This window comes from Polyergus mexicanus, unplaced genomic scaffold, assembly GCF_030449975.1.
Source record: "Polyergus mexicanus isolate NDT 795.1 unplaced genomic scaffold, iyPolMexi1.0 SCAF_26, whole genome shotgun sequence".
Lineage (NCBI taxonomy): Eukaryota > Metazoa > Arthropoda > Insecta > Hymenoptera > Formicidae > Polyergus > Polyergus mexicanus.
In genome coordinates this window covers 3,744,282-3,768,558 of record NW_027223346.1, presented here as the reverse complement: position 1 = coordinate 3,768,558, position 24,277 = coordinate 3,744,282, and the positions used below count along the sequence as shown (strand labels likewise).

Sequence of the window (24,277 nt, the reverse complement as noted above, 5' to 3'; positions counted from 1 at the left end):
GTATAATTAAATATTAAGAATATCTTTATATAAGTGAAATGCCTGTGTATATATTGTATGATATAAACTACTTTTTCTACTATTTATCTATTATTTTATATTTTCATCAGAATATTCTATTATGCCTCCAACATAAGACATTTTCATGCAAGGGGTTGCAATCGCTACTCTAGAAATTTTACGGGTATATAGAGCTACAGATCTTTCAATCACGCTCCGGCGGATACGTCAGTGTCAAACCCTTGTCTCTCGAGTATATCGAGACGGCATCTCGTAGGTCTACACGCATTTCCAAATGCCTCCAACGTGTAGAATTCACTTATTTCGCCCGGATATCGCGAAGGCGTAACAAGATGTCTCTTCGCACCGTGTCAAAGTCGAGCATCCTTAACCCGGTTTCCATTCTGTCTTCGAGACAGAGATCCCTCAAAAATTCTAAGGTATCTCGTTGCCGAAAAAAATTATGCGCACATCAGCGATTTCCACGCCCAAATGTAGACAGCTCATGGTTACGAATGGAAAATTTGCGTCTTCACGCTACACGATGAAGTGAGACGTATTTTGTATCTTGTATCTCGAATTGTTATAATTATTCGTAAAGTATAATATTTTCTCTCTCTTTCTTTCATCTTTATTAAAGTCATTTCCGACATATGTTTTTTCCATGATTAAAACGAAAATTATTTTTGTATAAAAAAAAAAAGAACTTGAAATGCAACGTATCTTATTTAAACAAAGCACGTTCTAGGAAAAGTTATTGTGAAATATGATGATGTACAATTTGTATGATTACTTGAATTCGTCTCGATGAAAATTTTCTTGTGCGATAAAAGAGAGAGAAGAAATATCATATATAAAACTCTTCATTTTAATATCTGATTGCTGTGATTTTGAAACATTTTACACATCTTTTAATTGTCAAACTCGTGCGTTTTTACTCTCGTCTGGGAGTGATCGACAAAGCGCTGAGTAAGGACATGCAGGATTTTCGGCGGTACTTAGTGTAGAGCCAGTGAGACAACGTCGCTCCCGTACGATCGACGGGAGTTCTTTCCGCGGTCTTGAATGGGAGAATCCGGAGGTTTCCCGGGAACAGCGTCGTGATCCCGGGATTTAGCGCCCTGCACTGTCCGTCGAAGTGTTCTTCGTGTCCGTTCTGCGTATCCCGTCGGACGTATAGTAACGTCTCGTGTCAGCTCGGCATAATCCCGGGATGTGGAAGGCGCCATGGTCAGGAAACACGATCGAATCGACCAATTCCTTCGTACGAGAGGGAACGCGGTTCCGCGAAGGACAGAGAGAGAGATGCTCTTTGCTCGATATCTCTACTTTCTCCTACAATTTAGATCCCGACCTGTCAGATTTTACGAGATCCGTTTAGACTTTGCTTGCTTTCAGATACAATATTTGAAATATTGTCTCAATCATCCGATGATTGATTTTTGGATCACCGCTGACTTCAATGCTTACAGATTGAAAATACAAATATATTTAATATATTACTTCGAGCATTTGGTTACGTAGTGTATGTGTACGGCGGAATATTGAAATTAATATGGTGGAAAAACGAAACGACATTATGAAAAGCGTTGGCTATTATACAAATAATCTGCGTAAATCGGAATAATTAGATAATAAGAGCGTGTAAAAAATTTTACAATATAGATAAATGAAAAGTGTTATGAACCATTAATAAAATGTTTAATATTTTTTTCTACAATTTTTAAACTCTCTCTCTCTCTCTCTCTCTCTCTCTCTCTCTCATTAAACACATTATATTATATTTATAAAAAATTAAAAGAAATCCATATATACACAGTTTGGTTTGATTCGTATATACATAATGAAACCTATGCGCAAACAAATATATAATAGAGAGAAAAAACTTTCATTTATATTTATGGAAAGACTTTAAATCTTTTATACATTAGTCACATAAATATGTCATATTTTGCAAGAAATCTAATCTAAATGTATGTGTTTACTTATAGTAAATAGATAAAAAAGATTTTAAATTACATATTTCTATCTTTTATTTCAAATCTTTTATGTACGATATATTTCAACTATTTCTCTATCTTGTAATGTGTAAAGTATTATATAATATTAAATCGTGCTTTAATTTATTGAGAGTAGCCTAGGAAAACTATGTTACGTTTTCGGCGATATAATTTAATTTGTTAAGCATACTCTAATAATATAATCGCGCGCGCTCCAAACATTTAATCGAAACGCATCCGTGATAACTGGCGAATTTAACGCGTGGTATGCTTTTCTAACTTTTTAATGCACAATTAAAACAATTTAACTTATGCGCTATTTAATGGGTCGACATTATTATCGGAGACGCGCGGGGGGCAGCTCTCTGGTTTCGATATGAAATGAAATAAATTATATATGAAAGCGCGTTTTCCAAATAAACGTTGGTCATCTTCGACGCAAACAATTCCTCGCGCAAATTCCATAATTACATTGGCACGTATACAATAGAATGAATATTTCACCAGTCGAAACGTGAATTTCACAATCCGTCCGGCGAAACGAAGCGATAAATAATAAGCATCAATGTAAAATCGAATTATTAATTTCCATCGCCGCTGAAAAACGGACGACAAAACATTGTTCAAAAGTCAATATTTATTTCTTGGTTTCCCCCCCCCCCCTTCATTTTCTCTCCTTCTCTCTCTTTCTTTCCAAATATAAAAATGGTATACGCGTTACTTAAATTTATCCGCTTTCGTAATTTTTTCGGACGTTGGCTGCGGGGGATAAAAATGAAATCCCGGTATAAGGGATGCGAAACACGAATAAATAATTTTAACGTAAAATGAAAGCAAAAGAGGCGAATCGCGTATGGAACAATTATTACGTGAAATATAATTTCGTAATGCTGCGACGATGTAATTGATTATTGACGTGTAACCATAACATTTGCAAGAAATATGGATACATCTTTTGTAATTTTTTCAACTATTAATCTTTACAACACACATAGATATATAAGTTTCTAATTTTAAAAATATGTGTGGACTATACATATATATATATATTGGTGTTTAATGTTTTCATAAACTTTTTTTTCGAATTTTCAATTATATTAGTAATTTAATGATTACTTCAAATATATTTTTTAAGGTTTAAATTTTTTAGAAATAATAACTCACCGATACGATGCGCAGCGCGGCAGAGTTGTGGTACATTGATTTGTAAAACACAAATACATTTGAATTATAAAGCAGCAGTTAAAATAATGAATATATCGTAAATAATTACTACGCGCAATTGATGAAAAATTTAAACTGCGAGGCCAAATATATTTGACTCCAAGCCAAAGAAATAAATATGGCAAAATATTATAATAATTTATATAATTGTATATAATATTTATACGTATAATATTGAAAAAAACCTTTAAAATTTTGATTCTTATTTAAAGTAAATATATTACACGAATTATATATCTGTTTTGACAATTAGCTGTCATCTCGGTAAGAGTCGTCGATCGACACAAGAATTTATTAATTGTATTCATAATTTTTAATATCGTTTGTAGAACTATTGATCACGTTTTCTAAAGATCTCTCCTTTATACTTTTCGCGATCGTATCCCGACAAATAATAAGACGACGCACGGAGCGTCTCGCTCTTACTTTCCCACTCGAGTCTCGTCGCGCAAATGATAACAAGCTGTACGAATCACACCGCCATACCGCGTATAAACAACAGAATACTAAAGGTCGCAAAAAGCGAACGCCGAATTTTTCAATGTACATACAAGATGTTATTGTTTATACATGGTTGCTCTATTATAACGGGCATCACTTAACTGAAAATGAGCCATTCTCTTTCAGCTTGAAATAAGAATCTATTATTGATTATTCAGATCCGTTTCTATCTAGATCGATTGTATCTATCTAAATGGATCGGTATTTTCTGCTGGAAGATTTCTCGTATATTGTTTGATCCCGAATATAAGAAATTTACTGTAGAACGATTCGAGCACATATAAAGCACGTTAGAAATCGAGTTCTCTGTAAAGCCGTACGAACGTAACGAGTTCCACGCGACGAAGCAATACCTTTTCAAGATTTAAAAGCACCTTCTTCCGGCCGAGATACTTTCCTTGTCAGATTCAGGTCAGACATTCTTCGTGTAACGAGAGGTCATCTTTGAAAAGGCTGGATATGTTTGTTGGTATCTCGGATTTTACCTAGGCAACTGAATGTACCTTACAGGAGAAGGATGCGATTCAGGTGTGTCTGATATTTGGCCGTTGACATTTCTACGTATATTGAATAAACGCTCGGATGCGTGTGTATGCAAATACGTAGAGGATTCATATTTTAATTATATGAAAAGTGCGCGCGTGCTAGATCTACTGACATTTCTCCAAAATAATACTTCCTACAAAATTCCCTGATTCATTTGTCGTCGAATTTTCTTTGATAAAAAACACAATTAATTGCGAAATTTATTGTTTCAAAGCATCCTTACTTTTAAGATTAAATACTCTAATAGCCGAGTTTTTCAAGTAAAAAAATTTCGATATACTAAAGAACATTTCAGTGAAGAGTAAAGTTTTGATATCTATTTTTCCTTCAGACATTTATTTCATGTTTTATTGATTATCAATCAAAAGACGATTGATGCTCCGACATTTCTATTAAATAATAATCGACTTTAAATTGGTAAAAGGATTCTAAGAAGAATACTTCGGGGGATACCCTGTGTAATATACCGACATATGTTCCAGATTCGAAACTAGCGCACCGAATTTCAATTTGGCTGAGCATTTCAGTCACGTGCATCTCCGTCTACTCCGAAACTGTTCCCTCGTAAGGAAAGCATGAATAATTCTTGAGTCTTGGGACAGAACGGAATTCAAACGCGGTACAATTGCTGTTATGAAGCGCGACATAATCTCGCTGATATATCTCGTTAACTACATAAACGAAAATCAATCGGCAACTTATTCTCTGTTAATATTTATTAATATTATTAATCCTTATTAATATTAATTAATTTGATTCCTTCGCAGAAAATTAAATTAAAAAATTCAAGACATGATTGGTTCACTAATTACGTAGCTTTTAAACAAGCGGACCAAATCTTATGAGATATAAACACAGATATCAATGATTTGAGTAACCGAACTTGCCAAGTCATGACTGTGCAAATGAGAAGAATAAAAACAATTATGATGATGGAGATAATTTTGTTAAGAATATCGTGTGCTTTGCAAATTTTTCGAAATTAATCTATTCAACTGGATCTTTTCTACGACAATAATCTACATAAATAGTACGTTTTTATCGTAACGTGAAACATTATTTTGATCGTGTGAAAAACGAGACTGTCCATTCGGTTTATCGTTGCGCGAGTATGGAAAGCGTCTTGACACTGTTTGCGGACGAGAATTCTCACTCGAATCTAAACGAGGAACGGCCGAAAATGCCTGGATCCTCCGTTATAGGAATTAACCGTATGTTGTATACGCGCCGAACGCATCCCGAAAGCGGATCGACGAAAAGCTCATTTGTCAAGATGGGGCAAGAAACGGGTGGAATTTCGATCCGTTCGTCACCGGCCGGCCATGCCATTAATAATTGAATTCGTTCGCGGTGCGCCAGCATTCGCTTCGCAAGCTTCGCCGATCGATCTCGACACATTACCCGTACCAAAGGGGATTAAATGGCAGAGAAGCTGGCGTACATGATATCAACTGAAAATGGCTGATATTTAATGTTGCGAAATGTAGCGGTGGCGAACGATAAATTACAATGCGTTATGCCCGAGGTGTATTAATTGTGCGCTTAGATTATCCAGTATACTGGATCGCATGATAAAAAGCGCCGTAATCGAGATACAAGCTCGCATTTATTTTTATTTCCTATTAAGTACGATCGAGGAATGTAGCTTTGAAATTTATGATCGGCGAAAAACGAAGAGAAAGATTAAAAATACGATTTATTAGCGGAATGTATTTAATGATATTTAATTCCGTAATACATGTGAGTGATATTAATTATGTGTTGAGATTATTGTACACTGATTAACATTGTGTATGACAAAGAGAGCATGTTGTATAATGAAGATGTAAATTTTTATCTCACGTTTCTGTATCTTTAAATTCTTTTCGATTCACGAACGACAGAAAGGGGGAAAAAGTTACATGATGATTTGCATTGTTATGTACGCTTCGATCCTCGTATATGTGATTTGTTTATCTTTTTATGTCACAAAAGAAGTGATTATGCGTTTATACATTGTAAATGTAAAAATAATTACTGATAATTAAAAAAATTAATATTTATAAAAATCCTTCTCGCGTGCTTGTGATAAATGGCCTTAAACATTTACAAACTTTTCTCGCTTTTCGCGAGAAAATGCGTACGCGCAACAGTTAATACGATAATAATATTCCACACGCTATTATTTTTTCATGTTTATAAAAAATTTATATGGTTAAGAAAAATAAAAAAAAAAATATTTCCACAAAAGCCTTATTTCCACTGTATTTTGGTCATTGCGTGTGTTGACACTGTACCGTTAGCATTTATTGTGATATGTGCGAGCTTTATCCAGCGAATTGCAATATACGGTGAGTTGTTTTTATGCAACTACTTATATCCGTCCGCATTTTTACCGATCGGAAACTGTCGTGGGTTTCCTCGGTAAGTGCTCGCAGGATCGGGGGGTGACAAACCAGAAACGATAAAGAGCACAGCAGCGTTGAGTAGAGGTCGCGTCTTTACTGACACTTTCATTCATTTCCTCCGCTTTACGAGCGATAAAACTGCGGAACCCATAACGCTACGAAATGCCGCAAAAAATCTTAACCCACGTCTAAATTTGAACTACGGAGAGTAGCGTCACCTCTCTTTCTTTCTTCTTATCGCGCACGCTCTTTACCATTCCCGTTTGACGAAATCACGCCATTGTAATCTGGTTTAGGCAAACGACAAGGCTGTTAATGGCATTCGCAATCGCGCTATAACTTTATTTTCTCGAACGTTTCGACTATTCGAAAAAAATGCACTTTGCACGATCGCGCGAACCTTATTATCTCGTTTTATGCCAGGTACTCGATAATTTCCCTCAGGTACGTCGAAAGCTCATCGTCGGGTATTATCGTGCTTAAAGGATCGTATCACCCAAAGGGGTTGTTACCATCTTCAAGCCATCGAACCGTCTCCCTCTTGGGCACTGCGGGGAGACGTTAACGACCGTCTCTAACGTCGTCTTAAACCGTCTTTTTAATCAACGATCGTTTTCGCCCTTAATACCGTCGCGCTATACTTGTACATGTCATATTAAGTATCCTGCTCCTATTTCTAAGATTAAATCAAGAAAATTGATTACACAGAGAAAGATAAAGAACGAAATTTTTCTTCTGTGAAAATTATTGATTATACTGTGACTTTGATTCATAAAAATAAAAAAAAAAAAAAAAAAAGATTTCTGATTTGCATATCTTTTTAGTACAAATTTCTATCAAGTTAGCGTCAATTTTTTATAATAAAATGAGTATGTTACTTTATATCTGTAATAAATTTTGATAAATTACATTCTATTGTATCGTAATCTGTTTTATATGTAACTTGTGTGACAGTGAATGCCTTTTTAAAACAGAGAGAGAGACAAGTATTTCGCAAAATCATGCAATTCTGTCGATTCTTTATTCTTTTCTTTTCGTCGTAATGACTCTTAATCGATACACGGTACCTTGTGTAATAAGTATCACAACTCCGAAGACGGGGAGAAGAGGGTTGTCGGGAGGCTAGGGTGTACGACGAACGGCATTGATTCGGCCGGCAATTAAGCTCGGATTACGCTGGATAGGCCGTACTGTGTGTACCGAGGGTTAAATGGATACACATAGCTGAGATTACTGCGGCCACTATGGCCTAATGTAATGCCGTCCTACGGTGCCGTTACAACGACGCAGCCAGGAAGATGCTTAATACAAGTGAGATCAAGAGAGGAAGCGGGAACGATGGTATGAGGATGTTCGAACGCTCGCCGAGGTGTGAGAGACGATGGTAGACAATCGCGGAACAACCCGTTCTATCGGTCCCTGCAATGGCATTCTAGCTCCCTATCCCCCCCTGCTTCTCCTCCGTCCGGGCTTGGGTTATAATATTTTCGTAAACGAGAGATTGCCCGTTAAGTACGGAAATTATACGAGCAGTTTATTTCAGGCACCAATCGCGCCTCGCACTCTTTGTTCCTCCACCTAACCCCCCCCCCCCCCAATCCCTTCCTCGCTCTCACCCATCGCTGCCCATTTTAATCGTTTTCCAAGGGAGGAAAAATACCGGCCGCGGGGCGAAACATCCTGATTTATAGATGAACCGCGATCCACCCGCGGCCCGATTATAACGAAGGCAATTAATAATTTGCGGTGTTTAAGCGGCGCTTGGGAATACACTTCATTCGATATTCCTATAGTAATTCGTTATTATCTACGCTTGCCTCATCGAACGGGGGAGCAATTAACTATTGTAACAGTGCGGTCGATAGTGATTATTATTGTCGGTGATCGAGCACAAGCGGACGTATCGCGATGCGCGCGCGTTAATAAATAAAGCGAATTAACTTTTATTACGCGATAGTGCAGTTTGCGAGCGCTTCAATTCGAAGGAGTATCATAAAACAGTTCCAGTTGCGCTCATGTTAATTGAAATTTCTGTTAAAAGGTATTAGGTTTGCCTATTAAATACGCATGTAATTAAATATACAGAATTGTTTAAAGGCAAATAGCAAACGGATTTTTATTGCGTGTAATATTAACTAGAGAGATAGAGAAAATTGAGGATATTTATCAATTTTATTTAAATTGCTTTATTTGTTGGATTTTTAAGAAGTTTTCTAAGTAATCATAAGTTATATAAAATTAAAATTAAAATTACAAAATATCATAGCAAAGCTTAATATAAATCTTCTAAAAGGGAATATTAATTACTACGACGAGTAGAGAATTGCAATCTAGAAAGCTTTAGACAGACAATCGTCAAGCGGTATTACAATAATTAATCGAGTCTGTCAATACATTCCGGAATTAAGAATTGCCTCCAGTTGTTCCACGATAATACAGAAAAATGACAATAGACAGTGAGATGAGGGAAAAACGGAAAGAAACGACAAAGGGGTGGAGGCGGGGGCGGGAAGGAGGCAATAGCTCGCGGCGGCACCCGTCAACTCTGGAAGGAGCCAGCAACGACGAGCCATAAACCGCTATCACGGACTATAACCATCCGCGCCATAAACCTCAGCCTCAGCCCCATAACGAGAATAATGCGTGCCGCTAGAGTATCCGCCTCTATTACGTTTGAAATCCCCCATGGACTCGTTCTCATCCCCTCGTTCTGTCGTGCCCACGCGCGTTACATTTTTCCTTTCTCGTGCCTTTCCTTTCGCGCGCGTTTCATTTAGACAGCGTATGTATAGTATGGGTTATCCCATTAGTCACAGATTCTACCAGCAATCTGGAACGGATTTTTTTTTTCTTTTTTTTTTTAGTCAAAATTTAATAAGGACCCGTCATTCAGTTGTTGTTCAATTTTTTATGTTACCACATTTTCGCAATCCAAGAATGTGGGATTAAATTTACGCTACACATTCCTGAATTTTTTAATTATTAATTACAATAATTATCATACGTATACACGTCCCCAATTCTCTGCAGCAGTGTTTACAGGCCATTATTAATTATTATCGAAGCGTGAAATAGTTGAGAAGAACATCATTTTTTACGAAAATTATTAACGTTGTGCCAGTCTTTAATCATTGCCGGTTATTTCACTTACCCGTATAACATAAAGATACTTTCTCGCGATAAAATAGGGACGTTATGGAACAATTAATTTCTACCGAGTGATTTGTTTAACCGCCCAGGCCATGGGAATCTTTTTGTATAAAGATTGGTAAGGTCGTTACAGAGTAATTAATTTCTCGCGTGCTTTGTTCAGGTATTTATTCTAGATTTTAATTATCCTAGCCGCAAAATATATCACGAAGAAATATCAATCATGTTGCGACATCGGTGAATATAATATTTAAAGAAAAGTGGAGAAGCGCGTGTTTCTATATATATATATATATCCTTTTCGCGAAATTGCAAGGAAGACTTAAAAGAGACACATAAATAAAGAAAAATAAAGTAACTACTACCGCGTACCGATAATTGAACTAGGTACCGATATTGAACAAGGTACTCTTCTTGTTCTTCTTCATTCCGATGCTTTATACCTCCACCTCATCTTTCCCCTTACATTTCTTTCTCTGTCTTCTAATCGAGTTATATGGGGTTGCGTTCGACTCGCCATTCGCTTGGTGAAAACTGGAAAGTTTTTCAAGACACTGCTAAGCCGTAATGTCCTGACGATAAAGTCTTGTTCGGAAGAAACGAAGAGGAAACAAGATTCGACACAATGAAAGACAAAGAAAGAGAAAGAAAGAGATAGTGCAACTTCGTGCGATACTGTTGGAACTCGCGCATATTGTGAGACTTTCCGCAAAACGAGGGAAAATTCGATCGAAGGAGGAAATAAGAGAATCACTCGTATAAGAGGACAAAACTATTTTTAAATCACGAGAGACACAATTTCTGCATTCGATTCGGGCTTTTATGTAAAGAACACATATCAATTTTGATTTTTTTTTTCTATACAAATAAAATATATAAAATTATCAAAATAAAGTATTAAAATAAAGTATTAAAAATATTAATATTGATATTAGAAAAAATACGCCAGCATACTGAAAGTTTTCAAAGAATCATTTAAATTATGCACGCGTTGCATCGAATCTCAAAATAAAGAAATAAACATCTTTAATATTATTGAAGCTATTTAGAAAATGCAATCAAGATTTTGATTAATGTTAAATACATTGAAGATCATGCTAAATAGCATTTTCAATATATACATATAATTATAATTTTTTATTCTCAGGGAAGTGTCATTTTATTTTAATTTCTCCACGTTACTATTAAGAATGGAAAGAGATGATTTATTTAGCCCTGAAAAGGCAAAAAGAACAAAGAGCAGAAATCACAATATTTCATATTTCGCTAGCAAGTTATCACGTTTATACCGTAACGTCGAGATCCTTGAGAGGAAATGTCGCATCTGGCATAGTTTGCTTTTATCGTCATGAGAGTTCGAATCTTGAATTTGGTGCGTGTAAACCTGACCCCCGTGTCAGGCCGGAGGGATTTCGAGAAGATAGTAGAACGAGGGAATATGGCTTCCGTGCACCTTCGATATCGCCTTGTGCCATTGTTTCCCTTTTGGACCATCATCTCTCTCCTTTCTCCTCTATCCTCTTCCGCTCATGTCGACTTGCGACGAATCAGGAAATGGCTTGAACTTTCTAATGTAAAATGCAAGGCGCGATATTACCGGATAAGACCACGGTCATTCGCATTTCTCTTTCTTTCTTTTTCCTTCTCGCGCACTTTTTCCGACTCGATACGATAAAACTTCGACTGTAAATCAAAGCTCCCGTACAGGCTCTGATTTTCACATATTTTATTATTTCATAAGAAAACTTTGCGCAGTTTCGATACGAAGAATGATACGGAAAATGAGAAGGGTAAGATATAAAACAACGTGGAGGCTTTACGATCTTACAAATCTGACGGGGAGATACTCTGTCGATTTTTGTCCCTATTCAGCTCCTTTATGGGCACCATCTCTCGTGGCGAAAAAGCGAAAAAGTTCGATGAAGCATTCCTCCTTGGATTTTCATATGGCAGACTGGAATTGAGATCATACTCTTCTCGAGATACTGTTGTGACTTCAAAACAATCTGCTTTAAGATGCATTTTTTTCAATAGACTTACAAATAGAGTTATTAATAGAATACAAGAAAAAATTATATACAAAAACAAAGTATTATTTTATAATAAAAATTTAATAGTGTTAAAAATTATATAATTATTTTATATGGAAATCCTTCAAAAATTTATAAACAGAAAAGATAAACTTTTCTAACAAAATGCGTTTTTTTTTTTTTAATTGCAAAATAATTCTTAAGTAACGAAAATATCTTTTATTATTAATAAAGAAAAATTAATCTCACTTAAAATGTTAGTTTTCTATTTCTTAAGATGCCAAATTCTTCTTCAAACGTAACATTAACATACTAAAACATGATCTTATTTATTCCTTCTAATTCTTTTAAATTACACATGATCAACTATAATATAAGATGCGTATGTGTATACATACACACACACACACATATATTTGTCGACGCGCGATGCGTCTGTAAATTCGCAAGCGGATCAGCTTGGGCGCTGATAATTGCAGCGTAAACATTTTCCCAGGCGCTGATTGCGAGACTCATTATTTCGGCGAGGCTACGAATCGAGAATCGCGCTCGACATTCGACGATTCTAAGATACCGCCAACGAGCCGTTCCACCGGCCTTGATTAAGGCGAGGGGATGCTCTCATTATTGCTCATAATCAAGACGCTACAATAAGGAGAGGCCACCGAGCGGGAAAATGTTCCGCCACGACAGCATCCGCGCCCCTATTTCTCATCTGCCAGACGTAAAGACTCGATCCTTTTATGACAGCTACGGTTGTCTCGACGTAGATTTTGCCGTCTAACAATAAGAAATGAATACGAAAATAAACGGGACATTCTATGATTAAGGAGTTGGCGGTTCATTCGTAAAACTAGCTCCTTCATCTCCCTTCGACTGTATTGAACGTAGAAAATGCAACTCGCATATTTGGAGAATACGAAGCGCCATCGGAGTCGTGCACCGAAATTTCGCATTTATTTTCTATTCAAAATATTCGTATTCAGCCTGCATACGAACTGATTCATTTATCCGTACCACGATGTAATGAAATTTACATTCTATCTTTATCACTTAACTAGGTACTGCCATATCGAATTTTTAGAAAAATCGTTTGTATCGAAGGCTAGCAAATATCTGTTACATTTTTCCTTCAACCATACCGGAAATGATACCGCGATATTTTTTGAAATTTACATCTTATTTGCATCTTTAATGATGTTATCCGAATGCGTCTGATTTTTTGTGAAAAAAATGACAGCAAGACTTGAATGTTTTACAAATTGAAATAACAATGCTGAAATAACTGAAACAATCACATTTATCTGATATATAATATTTCTGTAAACACACCTACGAATTATATATTTTTCTCGACTTTTAATTAATAATCAACATGTAACAAATATTATGTATATATTATATACATATTATTATATACAATATGTTTTCTATATTACTTGAAAATTAGTTTTCAAATTTTTTTTCACACATAAAACTTATCTGTTATCTTTTAATCATCCTATCATTATAATGAACTTTTATTAAATTGTAATTTTTGTATATGTGATATAATGATGATCGTATTCTATAAAGATTTTACGAAAAAAGTATTCGTGCAGCGAATTTGAGCAGCAATCGTATCTTTAAGATTCTCAGAAAAGGTTGCCAAAGGCAATATAGAAGACGCCGTTACGCATCGAGTTCTCATAGCTATACGAGGGTGCGTTTCACGTCGCTAACATTTCTTAGCAAGGGCAGGCGATAATAAATCGCCACAATTTCGCGGGAAGGAACCTCGGTGCGACTTACATACGAAATGGTGCTCCACTTCCCTTTCTAGGCACCTGACAAATACGATACGTAGGTAGAGCTTTTTGAGCGCGACCCGAATAAGTACCCGGAGAAAGTACGGAAGAGATGCGGAAAGGACGAAGAGGACCCTCTTTCTCTTCCCATCGTCCGACAAATGAAGGCCGAAAACACCAAGCCTTGTCGGATGATGGGCGCTCCTAATAGAGAGGGATTTCGTTCAATTATGTCTTATGGTCCCATTCTACCCGCAATTCGCCGTGATTTTCAATGGCTAATAAGATTCGTCCGAGAGAGAATGAGAGATAGTCTCAAAATAAAGATGAAGGTTGAAAAATGCATGGGACGGAATGATCGAAATTATGGGCAATTTAATTCGACTCGGGTGCTAAATTTCAAACGGGGAAATCGTAGAGAGCACATTATGCAGTTTCAGCCGCGGATACAAATCATACGATTTATCATACACAATGATATTATCAACCGAGAGATAATATAGTATCGATACATATTTATTAATCGATACAGTGCGAGTCACTTGATTTGAAAATGGCTAAATTTATTTTTTACGATATTTTAGCACGCGAGAATATAAGACATGTCGTTCGGTTTCCTACTTTCTTCAATAAAAATCTTCGCTGAATCATCTTGTTATCGTAATTTTGATTTTGAATACTACAGTCTCTTGAGATTATTCGCCATATTCTAGCAGAGCTTTCAACTTAGTTTTCCGACAATTCTCCAAGCCTCGAAAATGACGCGCATAGAGAAGGAATTTTCAACTTGTACGGTGTGTCGCGGAAATCCACAAGTTCTTTCTACCGCCTGATCTGATCGTCGGTGAAGAGATATCGGAGTTTCGTGGTCGAGTGAACGTATATCCATAAAGCAACCCAGCTCGGGGAGAGAAGCATAGTTTCGTCTAATCTTCCTACATCTCGCTTCGCTTCCTTGGGTCTCTTTTCTTCTACCCCGCTCTCTCTCTCTCTCTCTCTCTCTCTCTCCTCGCGCGCGCGCGATCTCAACCTCTCACCCCCTTTGCCTCTGCTTCTTGACGATTTAAGCACCTCAATTTGGTACATTCGCTTAATCCCCTTCCCAAGAGACTCGAAGAGGGATAACAAAGTAAGGGAAGATGGCGGGAAGATAGAACGAGGCCGACGTCTGATGCCAGCACAGCTGCGTGCTAAGCAAAATGCGAGATGCGGTAAAGTGCAGTTTGCAGTTCCGTTCGTCCCCGATGAAGCCTGTCAGCCAACGACGCGCAAAAAGCAGCTGACTCACATCTAAGAAACTTACATCTAATTAACAGTGATTAATTAACGTGCCACGCTCCGCGTTTCTGCCATCGCTCTGTTTAGTAAGATACCATTGTGCTTCTCATATGTCAGATATTACCGTACGTTGCGACTCCCTTGTAATCACTGTGACGTCATAGAAATTCTTTTTTATTCTGACGCGTAATTATAGATCAAGAAAAATAATTTAAAAATACAATGGTATAAAATATTTATTGAAATCTTTATGAGAATAAAACAGGAATATGTGGAAGCAAATTTTTTTTTTTTTTTAATTTTGAGAGAAATTGACATTTAAATAATTTATTGTATTTTTTTTTTTTTTTTCAAAATGCTTCATTATTTCTAAATATTCTTACATTTTATTTTTAATTCGCGAGATTTCATCAATTAATATCTATTTATATCTTATAATACACATGATCACGTACAATGAATCATCGTAGTCAATCGTGAAAGAAATGGAAAAATTTTTTTATAATAAGAAATAAAGGAGAGTATGTGTATTACATTGAGTTGAAATTGTTAACTACGTTAACATGTAGTAAATGCAGACGAGACATATCTGTTGTGTCTTCTTACTCCGATGACCTACGGTTATATAGGCACTTATTCGCGACATCTCCGAAAATTTATGGCGACATAACTCCGCGAGTAAGACGGTCATACAAACGCGAGAGACAAAAACGTATTTCAAGTGTTTTGTTTGACATACAGACTTGTAATCTATGCCTGTCATCATTCACACACGCGCGTACGTTAATGCGTTGACTTTGATAGATTCTTAGCAGTAGCATCAACGCGTTTTACGACCATATAAATAATGAACGTACTTCGTGAATTATTATGTATTGTAATTTTATGTATAAAGAAATCAACTTTGTGTTATTGGAGTAAAGGATTTCATAACAAATTTCAAGAATGTATATTTTGTTAAGTTCAAAATTTTTTTGACTTTTCCTTTACAAATATGTTTAAACCGAGTCGTAATCTCTTGATGTTATATATACAATATATGTATATCCAATTAACAGTGAAAGGATTTAAAACATCAACAAAAATTAAATTAATTGAATTGTGCATGCTTTAGATATAATATGTAAATCAAAATAATGACATCTTATCTTTCAATCATCTTTAAACGACATCTGTTAAAAAAAGAAATAAACAAATAATGCGGGTGTTTAATTGCGAATGTAATGTTGAAGATAAAAAAATTTTATGATCTTGAGAAAAGTAAATAAATTCCAAATATTCGTCAATCTCAAATTTTTAATTATGATAAAGTACGCGAATATGCTTCGTATGTAGAAACAGCTTTCGGGGACACTTCGTAATACATAGAATATCTCGGAATATGTATTTCTAACGCATGCTCGTGTTCCCCCAATGTAGGGATGTCATATGAAATGTGTGTGATAATACCCGTTCGTGAATAATTCAGGGATTAATAACGACGAATACCCAGGTGGCTGAAATGCCGCAGGACTGTAGCGCTGATCGATGTCAAGGAGTAACGTATCGGTGTAGGTATATTCGAGTTTTAGGGCAGCTATTAGAAAGTGATGGCTTTGCCAAGAGAGTTCGGACGCCTCGAAACCGCAGCTTCGCGGTTGGCACGGTAAATCAACAAGTTGATATCCATTACTCGGCCCAACTCAGACCACATCAGAGAATGAGAAGAGCAGAGAGATAGAGACAAAGAGACAGAAAGACGAGGAGCGGGGAAGGGGCGGGGATGGAGGGGGGAAGAGAGAGAGAGAGTGAGTGAGAGATAAAGAATTTGAAATGTTAGATACAATGATTATATCAAACGATAAGACTGACTCCAAAGTGCATAATCTAGTATATAAATCCGTTCAATATTGCAAACACGTTAACTCTCAAAACGCATTTGGTGGCGCAATTTCCTACAGAGAGAGAGAGAGAGAGAGAGAGAGAGTATCTGCGAAATATAAATATTATATAACTTAGAATCGCAACGTCGAAAAAGCGTCATCCGTTGGGAGCAAACTTACTCTAGCAAATTTTACAAGCAGCTCGGAATTGTTAATAAACTTGGAGACGTTGATGTCTCCAAGGGATTCTCTCTTATGACGCGGTAAGATATTTTAAATTATATAGACCCCGCGGACGCCTACACATACACACACGTACGCGCTTGGCAAATCGATACTTGATAATTTCTCTACTGAATTCTAAATTTTGTGATTATTAATATATATTTCTTTTTTGTAAAAATATCTTTATATAATTGCAAATTTTAATATATTTAATGAAATATTCACAACGAATTATATCAACTTTTTATCTTTTGGATCATACATTATTTACATACATACACATAATTATGAGATTTTTTAAATCATTGTATATGTATGTATGTGTGTATGTATACATATGTATATATAATTAGTTTCAAGAGGTTTTTTTAAAGACTATCAAAAAACTATAGTTATGAAATGATTGAGAAAATAAACGACAATTTTTCCGAGATTTATTTACACATTCATCATTTTCAATATTGCACCTTAATGCCGGACCGTCTTGTTTTACCGATGATAATAATTATATATTTGTTTAATATAAAAGTTTTGCAATGTGTACGTGCAAAATAAGATACCTCTCTCCATTCGAAAATGCATGAAAGAGAATATAAGTGAATGTTTAAAAAACCTATTTAGAAGCCTAGTAAAATCATTTCGGTGTGCAAAATTTTGCAATTTAGTAAAATCTTTTTTTATAAAGCTTCTAAACTCACTTCTCAAAGTTCACCGATACTCTTTGATAAAAATGCCGAGTGCGGAATCCGCTTGTTAGGCACGTGCAGATTACAAATTTTTTCATATTAAGTAAATGTTGACGGGGCAGAAGCCGATGATAAAATTGTACTTTTTTTTTTTTTTTTTTTACTTTTCATATGAAATCATAAACCCCGCACACTCCGTTATTATGTATACTTTAATTATAGAAAAGGATTTGTTGATATTTAATAATGAACAAAAATATTTTGCATTTTAATTAATATTTGTATTCTGTCGGTATCCGGCATCCTCTTAAAAAGAGAAATGGAGGACGAATTTGCGTCCTAGCAGATTAGTAATAGACGCCCGACTTTTAGAATAGTAGCAATAAGGCATTCAAAGTTATGTCAGCTTATATATCCCTTATTTAACAATCATTACGAATAAAAAGATCGCGTGAGAAACTGAGGAATGGCAGATATTTAGAGTTTGTCGTGGAGAAACTTTAGGAACAGTTATCGGTATAACGGTCAATAAGAGAAGAGTCTATAGACTTTATACTGCCTATACGTGGTAATATATTAATCGATTATGGAAGAGTTTGTCCGAGACTGTAATGAAAGCGCGGTAACTCGGGTCTACGACAAACATTTGGCCAACTTTCTGTCCGGAACCGGTCTGGACCGATCAGTAATAATCGTTACTGCTGATCCCTCTCTTTTTAGGAAAGACTTCAAGCCCGTTATAACTGACGACGGTCAATTATTTGTCGTTCATTATCCCCGTTTTATCATTTTATTAACTCTGAGTTGAATTGAATTTTTTAAATTAGAAATTGAAAAAATTATTACTGTTGGGATACTGTTGCAAGCGTAGAATATAAATGGGACGCAATAAACGAATTATTCACGCACTATTCGCAGTGCGCATAAAATTGTTTGAAAACCATATCTCGGTTTATATTTCATATGCAATTTGATAATAAAATTTAACAATATTGTTTTATTCTATGTTTATTATTTGGAATCGATTTTTTTTTTTTTTTTTTTTTTTTTTTTTTTTTATTACCTCGTTACAATTTTAGCAATATTATTGAGATCATAACAACACAGTTTAAAAAAAATATGAATTATATGTGTGTATCTTATCATTCTTAAAACCTCAGCTTAATTCTCGATTTTGATAAAGACGAAATAAGCAAGTACGCGATCAATTTATTGTAGGAATACGAAGAGTACTGATACTAGAATACTTATACGTTAAAGGAAAAGCCAATCGACTGATAAGGCGATCCGACGTGAAATCGCGACTTGGGCGACGAATCGCATGAGAAATCGCGCTTCGAGAACTGGAGCGGTTATCCAGGCGCGTTGATCGCTATTTCGGAAACTTAGATTATAGTCGTCTCGTAGAAAGCGATTAGTTCATGACACGCTGGGGCGCAAATTGGTTCTTGGGTGGTTTGCTTGATTTATTGCTGTTTCAATCGACAATCGACGTATCGCGCTACATAATATACAGCTAATTACACAGTAAGGCGCTAGCTGATAACCACCTTTGTTGCTTCGAGCTTGGTATCGGTGTCGATATCGAGGAGATAACGCACACGATATCCAGTATCGCTAATGTTGTAAGGGTGCTTGATTGCGTACATAAATTCTGTATTCGAGAAACTTTCATGACAGAATTAATAAGCGATACAAAGGAGCATCTATTGTATAACCGTCTTTATTACTTTGAGATTTAGAATATTACCACCTCAAAGAGAAATGATTGAGATCATGGCAAAATGAGAAAACTGAAATTAATTCCAACACTTGTCCAACACATTCCGTCGTCTTGTCATTTATTATTGCAGCTAGTTATTGTACTGTACGTACTGCAATGCTTATGTATAATCGATAACCGAGAATAATGTTATATCTATTATAATAATAGCCTTCGAATGAATTGAGATTGCGAGTGACTAATTAGTGATTCAGAATAGAACATTGAAGGAAATGAGCGATTTGATACGAATAGTGAATATTGAGGGCAATTATTATTAATAATCGCTATATGACGTTATATATATATATATATATATATATATATATATATATATATATTATATTATATTATTCCATAAATATTATGTCATTTTTGCTCAATTATCGACGAATAAGATACCGCATTCTTGACAGAAATAATATAATGATAACAATTGTCTGATAAGAAATAAATGGCAGAAAGAGAGACATCTGGTTGTGAGGGTTTAATTATAATAAATATGTTATAGTAAATAGGTTAAGATAATTTTAGATAGAAAACGGAATAATAATAATGTTAACGGAATAATTACAAGTAGCAAATTATATTACGATGAAAGAAAATTAATTACATAAAGCTTTAACTCTAAAGTTCAACATGAGACAATATCTTTTACAATGTTAAAAGAATCATTGCCCTTATAGGTCGATACTACTCGTAAAACGGATCGTCAAATTTTAATAACGTTAAAAATCAAATGATGTTATTACTTATCGAACATAATTACACCGAGTATGTGTACAATCAATGCATTAATTATATGATTTGGCGGTATAATGATATATGAAAGATTTAAAATAATCCATTTCATAATATATTACAGCACCTACCATTATTTATTATTATCGACTCGATACTCGATTTATGAATTTATTAAAGAATGTTATTCGACGATAATTAGATAAATATCAAAATAATCGTAATATAATATTATTTAATTATTCAGCGTGGTTAGAAAAAAAAATATGATTGTTGCCAAAAACTAATTACAAAACTTTTCAGCGCTAGAAGCATGCAGAATCGCAACAACAAAAAAAGGTGCAAATGAAACGAGCTTTAACAGTGTTAAATCGATGTAGGAAGTAACGTTATCTCGTTATCATCGATGTTCCTCGTAAAACGTACCATCAAAATTCAACGACATTAAAAATAAAATAGTCGCTTCGTTCCCTGGCAGCTCTTTCGGTATCGATCAGCGAGATTCCGCATCGTAAATACGTCGCGGGAAACAAACAAAAGTTCGCAGAAGTTTTATGTGCCGACTGGGGCGAAGGTGGAAAGGGGGTGCGACCGGTGGAGGGATTTTGGGGGTGGGGGAGGGAAAGACGGAAAGAGGGCGGAGGTCTAACTCCTCGTATATCCATTTACAAGTTTTAAATCGTTCCGCCGGCGTGCCTTTTGAAAGAAACCTTTTACCTTTATTCTCGATGCACGATAAAATTCTGAAATGCGCGTTCGCCGGCCGCGCGGCTTTTAAACGTTAACACGCGCTTGCTCGGTACAATGGCGGCGGGGTCGCATTACACTCGAGAATCGGAGGGAGAACAAGTGATATAGGAAGAAACAAGGGGTCGACGAAGTGGTCGAGTGGTGACGAAGGGGTGAAGAAGAGTGTCGTGCTACTAAGTGGAAAGAAGACGGCGGTGAAAGAACGGAGAACTGTTCTCTCGTCGTCGTCGTCGTCGTCGTTTGATACTTTGATTTCTTTGCACAAAACGAAATGGAGCTGCACCGACAGGGATAAAAATCTTATTTCGTGTAATGCACATTTATTTGTATATTGGCACAAATTTTTATCTCATTTGATCGTATTGTGTATATTGATTTATCGAATATATGTTACGTAAATAAATATCTTAATAGATATTTTTATATAATACAGAAAGTAAATACTATTTTTTTTTTTTTTTACACGAAACTCCTATATGAGTGGAATATATGGTATATTTCGTCAAAATCAATTATAAATAAATGCCGTGAGCATTATTACTTAGCGCCAGCATAAGTCTGATGACTCGATTCGATATAGTAATGACTGCAATCCCTAAATAATGAGAGACGCGTGCCCAGGTTTCGTCTCATCGATCCGGCATAATGTATTTAAGCGAGTGTTCCCGAGATCGTAAATAATCGTTTTTGTCACAACCGCTCCATTCGCCTATTCGTGCGGCTTTTATGAAACCGTAAGATGTCCCCGTTCGATTTACATCCTCGTTGAGGGAAGGATATTCTGTAATCGCGCGCGACCTGAGAGACCGCGACGGTAATTCCATGCCATTGGAACAGCTTATGGATCATTTACTAAGGAGCTCTCGAGGGCCGAGAGGATGGTCCATGGGAAAGGGCGAGGGATATCTTAAGTTTTTTTTTTATTGAAATGAGCGCATCTGCGGCGACCAGCGATGGCTCGGCCAGCTGAGCAAGCATTTTTTTCCTCGCCTCTTTCAACTCCACGGCGGTTGGTCGGTCGCTGAGAGCGGTTACATCCCTCCGTATGTCGACCACGGCGCGAAAATGGAGCTTTGCGGGAAGGTTACGGAGGTCCGGTTACGGAGATAAATTTCCTTATGAAAATTCGAATTCCATCGGGGAAGAGATGCCCCGCTATTCGCAATTTATTGGGGCTTTTGTGAATCGCTGACCGTGCTCTTACATATCTCTCGGTCATTCTTCGTCGTTTTCAACGACGCGAAAGAAGCGCGCCTTCAAGATGACAAGCATTTTATCTTCGGAACGATTAAAGACTTCTATTTATATTAGAAATATTTTAAATATATTATTCATTAAAATATCTCTCAAAAAATAAGTTCATTCTCTCACAGAACAAATTATGATTCTTAACTTTTAAAGGAAAGCAACTTCTTGATACCTTATTTCATACCCCTTGAAAAGACAAACGCTATCAAGGAATGTCAATGGTAGTCCGCGATGCCACGTTACGTTCTTAAGGGAGAGAACAGTCAAAGTGATGGGAGCAGGGGCCCGGGAAGCAGGGTAGTTAAATGTTACCAGTGTCAGGACATGGCCTTTGTGTTAGGGGAGTGCTTGGGCTCCGTGGAGTTAGCTAGAGAGACTGGCAGACTACTATAAATTACATAAATGAAGTAAGCCCCTTCCGCGCTCAAACGGACGTCTTGCCAAGTTTATAACTTAATCACTCGTGCTACCTCGTAGCAAGAGGAGAAGCTTAGGTGGATGAGAGAATGCGAGAGACGCAACGGAACGTTCGAGGTATGTCGGAGACAGATAGCGAGGAGGATGTAAGAGAGAAAGAATCCAGCGAAGAACGAGCCGAACGATTAATGGTGTCAGCGTTGAATAATTGAATGTGTCGGGCACATATTGCTTCAACACTGCCAAGTTTCTTTTTCTCCGCGACCCGCTTTGTTTTAAAGCAGGATATATAAATAAAGATATATCTTAAACTACTAATTATTTTCTCGATCATTTATTTATCTTTTGATCGATTACATATCCTAATTAAATTCCTAATTTAAATAAACGCGAACGCGCTTTCAAGTATTTGCTTGAAAAAATCGTATAAAAAAATGTAGATTTTTTTTTTTTTTCTCTTTTTTCCTAATCTCATTATTTCCTATATATATTGTATATATATATTTAAAAGTTTAAATATACACATTTGAAAGTTTCATTAAGCGTTAAAATTCTTTCTCTCTAAACTCACAACAGGAGGTGAAACTTTTAAACGTGTTATAGGAAAAATATTAGTTATACGGGAATTAATTATGGTAGTCTGGTAGTCTTTGACATAACTACATGGGGGAGGGGGGGGGAAATGAAGTAAAATCATGCATTGTCGATTTATATTCGTCCGGAATGATTATCGGGTGCTTTTTAATTACGGGACACCTAGCGTAGCTTCAGCAACTGCTTCAGTACGGAAACACTAAACTCGCTAACTCCTTATCTCAAGCAACGTCGCGCGCTGAATTCGCGCTCGCCGGAGTCTGGATTACTAGCTAGGAGAGGAGCGCCGGCGCGAGGAAAGAGCGAGATTAAAATCGCCCGGAGAGCAATGCAAAGTTTTTAATAACCCTTGATGCTTGATTAAGTTACGGTTCTCTTCTTCCCGCTGTACGTCTTGAGCTACCGAGATAAATTTCGCGGAGATTTCGCTTAGACCGCGCGGCGTTCGAGCCGGTACGAGGGAAGAAGCGAGGCTCGTTTGCTCCGTCAGCTAAATTAATGGAAATCTGGATGGTTTCTTATTTCCGCGAATATGCAGTAGAACCTTGCGGAGAGCTTGCATTCTCGCCAATACCGGTTATTCCAATTCAAAGTTATGTAGATATATTTATTAATGCGGATTGAGATCCGGTTGAATGTCAAGTACCTTTTTACTCATAATATGTGATAAATAAAGTAATTTTTTTTTACAATTTAACGCGTGAGATATTGATTATGATACACAAATTATTATAAAATTGAGAAACATACGATAGAAAATTAAATTAGCACACACATGTTTAATATTTAAATGTTTTATATTTTAAATTTAATATAAAAGCCTTATTATATAAATTTAACGAGATTTTATGTGTTTTCTTCCAGGCTTTGGATTTGTCACGTTTCAAAGCGAGGATGTCGTCGACAAAGTCTGCGAGATTCATTTCCACGAAATCAACAACAAAATGGTAAATCGTCAGTGAAAAAAGTCTGTTCGTAAAATTAGAAATGTCCCCTTTACTTTAAATGTCCAGAAAAAAGTCGCGTCGAAAGATATTTGCTTTCTGCCCCTTGCTTGTAGATACAGCATCGAGCAGAATTAACGCATGT

At 36.2% G+C, this 24,277-nt stretch overlaps 1 protein-coding gene across 4 annotated transcripts in view; it reads left to right on the top strand.

The window, feature by feature from the left end:
* The window catches only part of Rbp6 (RNA-binding protein 6), a 420,916-nt gene that overhangs the window by 351,511 nt on the left and 45,128 nt on the right, over nt 1-24,277 (top strand). For all 4 annotated transcript variants that reach the window (XM_070314118.1, XM_070314115.1, XM_070314116.1 and 1 more), the window contains one exon: nt 24,053-24,135. In XM_070314118.1, the coding sequence (XP_070170219.1) occupies nt 24,053-24,135 (83 nt within the window). The remainder of the gene's footprint in view (nt 1-24,052; nt 24,136-24,277) is intronic.